Consider the following 4,966-nt stretch of genomic DNA (forward strand, 5'->3'; position numbering starts at 1 on the left):
GCGGGGGCGGGGGAGCCTGCCATTGGAGAGCTGCCTGCGCACCCGGGGCCGGGGACCCACGCAGCAGGCAAGGCGACGCAGGGGGCGCGGCCACAGGTGGCTGTTGAAGCCCATGTAGACCCAGGGGTTGCAGCAGCAGTTGAGGTTGCCCAGCAGCATGGAGATGGTGAAAGCCACGTTGGTGGAATCTGCCGGAGAGAAGCATGAGGAGCCTTAGACTGACAGTGCAAAGGGACCTGGGGGAAGGTCCAGGCCCCCGCTAAACAGATGGGAAACTGAGGCCCAGAGAGAAGGGACTCACTTGGGGTTCTATAAATAGAGAGGAGCACAGTTGGGACTTGAACAGGGGACTCCAACTCCAGGGTCTCACCTCACTGACTCCTGTTTTTGTTTTGTACCCAGGATAAGTACAAAGGTTTGCTTCAAGTTGAATTTAAATACTTTTTTAAAATTGCATTTATTGGGGGCTAGCAGGTGGCATGGTAGTTAAGGTGCTGGACTCCCACAGGCCGACCACGGTTTGAGTTCCAGACCTGACAACTTCCTCTCTCACTTTCCCAATCTCTCTCTGTCTCTCTCTGATCAAATTAAAAAATAATAATAACACATTTTAAAATAAATAAATGATTATTTTTTAAGTGTTTTCATTCATTCCATGAATGAGAGAGAGAGACAGCACCCCCCCCCAACAGGGTCTCAATGCTGCAAAAGACCCCAACCTTCAACCTGCCCCAGATCATAAGTAAGCCACACCCAGCGTACTCGGGGAGGGCTCTGGATGAGAACCCAGAACCGTCTTGAGGAATTGCCTCACAGAGCCCCGTGTTTTATCGCTGTACTACTGTCTGGCCCTGTAGTTGAATTTACAACAGTAGACATTGTCAGGGAAGAACCAGCCCAGTCGGAGAAATTGTCTTTATACCAAAACCTCGACTTTGACTCCACTCTGGATGCTGACTTGGGGTGAGGGACAATCACCAAGTGCGGGCTCCTCTGCGCTGTCCTCCACACTGCACCTGGGCTCTGCCCTCCTCCCATCCTCAGGGTGGTCCCATTCATCCTGTCGCTCAGGCACCAACTGTGCCAGGTTGGGTGCAGGGGACGTGGTAGGCAATGGGTAGAGCCTGACCCATGCTGTCAGTGCCCACGGCAGCAGCAGGCGGCTTCCAGGTACAGGGCACCCACATGGCCCACTCCAGACCAGAACTTGTTCTGTGTCCCCAGTTTGCGCTCAAGAATGCTCTTTCCTTTAGGGAAATAAAAAGCAATTTTTCTCCTTGGGAAGTCCAAGTATGAGGGTGCAAAGACTCTGCTAATATTCTTTCCAGAGTCATTATTCTTTCTAACGAGTTAATAAAACTCTTCATGCCAACAGAAAGGCTTTGGGGATGGGCCTGGTCTCCTGCTAGACCCACCAGTCACAGGTAGGGCACAGGTGACCTAACGCATTACCTTGCCCTTCAGGGAGATTGTGGAATCATTCAAAGCAACGACGGAACTAGAGGAAACTTTCCAACTTTTACTGCACAGTTCATAAGAATCACCACTGGAATCTAGGTCTGCCAGCTCTAGGAGATCCTGCACCCCTCAGAGCTCCAACCAGCAAACTCAAAGGCAGAACTCAAGGCCCTTCTGTGTAAACACTGTGAAGGGGCTGGCAGGTGGCATAGTGGTTAAGGCACTGACCTTAACTCCCACATGGCTGACCATGGGTCAAGTCCCAGATCTGGCAGCTTGCTTTCTCACTTTCCCTCTCTGTCTCTCTCTGTGAAATTAAGAAATAATAATAACAAATAAAAATTATATTGATATTTATCTATTTACTTAGTTATTTATATATTTATTTTAATTTGACCAGAGAGAGACAGAGAGAAAGAGAGAGAGAGGACTCGAACTGTAGTCAGCCATATGGGAGTCCAGTGCTCTTAACCATCATGCCACCTGCCAGTCCCTAAATGAATAATTCTTCAAAAAGAAAAGAGCACTACGAAAGTTTTGGAAACACTGGTTCCTCACATGCATGTCCCATGGGTGTGCTCCCAGGCGTAACCACTCCGGTCCACAGGCAGGGAAGTTGTAGGGTAAGAACATTTGCTAGAAGGCACAAGATGTAGGGCAGCCTGGATGAACAGGTGTCAGGCACAGAAGGGAGGTGGAGAAGGGACCAGTCTCAGAAACTTGGCCTGGTTTTGCCTGGGCTCTGGCCCGCTCCCTACGGAACACGGAAGACATGGGGCGTTGCTTTGGCTAAGGGGATGGTAGGCATCTTGTCTCTCCATCAATGGACATTCAGTGCCCAGATTAAGCTAGGGACAAAGGAGTTCCACAGATTCCTTTGCTTAGGAAGTATCTGTTTGGTTTGGCCCGTCAGAGCCAGACCCAGCGCAGGGCTGGAGATGTGCCACAGAGGAAGCCCTTGAGGGTAGAGCCACCACACCCAGTCCAGGCAGCTGCCACTGTGTCCTGGCACAACCTCAGCCAAGACTCGGGGGCAGGAGCGGGGCAGAGGCAGGGAGACGGGCAGGCTCTACCCAAAGACTCGGGGGCGGGGAGGAGTGCACTGGAAGGAAGTTTAAAGAACTTGGTCTTGGCTCAACAACAGGGGCCTTAAAGGGCTTTCATTTTTCTGAGAGGGCACATTGTCTCTAGGGTTCCATGCTGTTCCTGCACTCCTGGCTCGGAGAGGCCCGTGGTAAGTAGGAAACCATTCCACACAGAGGAGAGTGGAGAATCATGACGGTGGGCACCCCGGGCAAGCAGGGAGGGCTGCCTGAGCTGTGTGGCAGGATTCCCATCGGAAGGCAAAGAACCACCTCTGCCTTGGAACCACTGGCTAAGCCGAGACTGCTGGGAGTAAAACTGCGTTGTAGATAAAGTGTGGCCTACAGAGACCTCAAGTCAAGTCCTGGCTTTGTCTCTTTCCAGAAGGGGCAGTTTGGACCAGTTATTTCACCTCTCTGAGCCCAAGTTGCTCAGATATAGAATAGAACAGGCCAGCCCTCTGCAGGTCCATGGCACTAGGAAGCCCTTTCTCCTGTGGCTTGTTAGAAGTCACACGCTCATTGCTTACAGAAGAGCTTCTCATCCAGATCAATGTCACTGGTTGGTTAAGAATAGTTTTGGGGGCCAGCAGATGGCATAGAAGTTACATCACTGGACTCCCATATGGCCGACCACAGTTCGAGTCCCAGACCCAATGACTTGAAACGCACACCAGGCATGTGTACCTAAGATCTCAGGAGGAGAATAGAGAAGAAAGGATTGCAGTGTGGCCATTCCCCAGGTAGTGATTTCTCACTTTCCCTCTCACTGTCTCTCTCTCTCTCTCCAGTGCGCACACACGTCCTATGACAAAAAAAAAAAAAAAAAAAAAGTTTGGCATTATTTTTTCATTTCTTTTGAGTGGTTGTATTCAACTCGTGAACAGTCTTCCTTGATTTGTCTCACAGAAAAGCAAAACATGGCTTGAGCATGCCTTAAGACAAAATGAGATTAGCAATACAAACCCAAGGGACAGGGACAACTCCATAACGGCCAGTAGGAATTGCTAGCTTGAGGCTGCTGGTCAGTGAGCTCCCAGGTTTCCAGATGAACCTGTGCACACAGGTTCCATTTAGCCTGCTGAGCTGCATATACCAGGTGAGGCACTGCAGAACGGTCGGCCCGTTCGCAGCCCCCAGACAGGTCTCTGTGCCCTTGTTCCCGGGCCCACTCCTGCTTAGGGGAGCAGGGGCAGGTGTCTTTGCAGGCCTCTCTCCATCACTTAGGCTTCCCAGACACAGCCTCTGCCTTCCTGAGAACGAGCTCACCTGCGGATGGCTGGACATCAGGCAGTGTCTAACACTGCCGTCTACCTCACCCTAGAAAAATGACCACAGCCAGGCCTCGCACATGCCAACTGGAACACAGTGTTCTCAGAGGGCCCCATTTTGTCTATCATGCAGGAAGAAGCCCATCCTTTCAGAGCACCTTTTAGAATCAGGGTGATGAGCAGGGCACAGAGTTAGGAAAAAGACAAGGAGACAGAAAGACCTTCCCGTTCTACTCTTCCCTGTCACTCCCTGGCTGTGAGGCCTTGGGCAAGTCAAGGTTCCTCTCTAGGCCGCTGTTTCCCCATTTGCAATAATAAAGAGGGTGAGCCTGACATTTCAGGGCGTTAAGTGCCAGCCCTAATCAATTGGAAGTAGCTATTGAGAAGGAGCTCCAAGCCATGTCTGGGGACAGGAGGGAAAGGTGCTGAGAGAGACAGTCCCCAGGGTCACACGCTGCCATCCTAGACCGGATCATGAAAAAACCCTTTCAGGAAAAAGGTTCCACGTGGCTCCTGTGAACTAGGTATTGCAGGGCACAAGAGAAATGAAGACTTTCTACTGATAATTGAGCCTCCAGCAAACAAGCTAGCGGCAGAAGAAGCCAGGCCTTCAGAAGAAGGTTCCACATGGCTACTGTGAACTAGAAGGATCTAAGAGCACTTTAGCTAAACATCCAAATACTAATTGGGTTAAAATATTCCCCACTATCTACTGAATCTGCTGCAACAGCGATCACAACAGAACGGCAACGAGATTCTAGATCACCTCTGTCCGCTTGCTCCTGAACATTCAGACTGAATTTCAAGAATTTGAAAGAAACACACCATCCATCAGATGACAAGAAATCACTGCTGGATCACAAGAAATATGGGAAAACAAGAAAATACCTCTCCTCCAAGGGAAAAGAGTAACACTTCTTCTTCCACAAGCAGTTCAGTGAAAATAATGGAAATGTCTGATAAGGAATTTAGAACATTCATAATGTCGAAGCTAACAGAGATGGAAGAGAAGAGAGATAATGAACTGCTAAAGGGAAAGGAGAAAGAAGTTGACGAGTTCCAGGAGATGAGGAAATTCTTGCAAGATCTAAGAGAGGAATTACACACTTTACAAAAGACTCAAACGGAACTGTTAGAGATGAAGTCTATAATACA

General features: G+C 49.7%; 1 protein-coding gene across 1 annotated transcript in view; it reads right to left on the bottom strand.

Moving 5' to 3' along the window:
• The window catches only part of AVPR1B (arginine vasopressin receptor 1B), a 9,890-nt gene that overhangs the window by 1,642 nt on the left and 3,282 nt on the right, over positions 1 to 4,966 (bottom strand). Inside the window, exon 2 of the mRNA XM_006159267.2 lies at positions 14 to 188. Within this exon, the coding sequence (XP_006159329.1) occupies positions 14 to 188 (175 nt within the window). The remainder of the gene's footprint in view (positions 1 to 13; positions 189 to 4,966) is intronic.

Source organism: Tupaia chinensis, unplaced genomic scaffold, assembly GCF_000334495.1.
Source record: "Tupaia chinensis unplaced genomic scaffold, TupChi_1.0 Scaffold000627_1, whole genome shotgun sequence".
Classification (NCBI taxonomy): domain Eukaryota; kingdom Metazoa; phylum Chordata; class Mammalia; order Scandentia; family Tupaiidae; genus Tupaia; species Tupaia belangeri.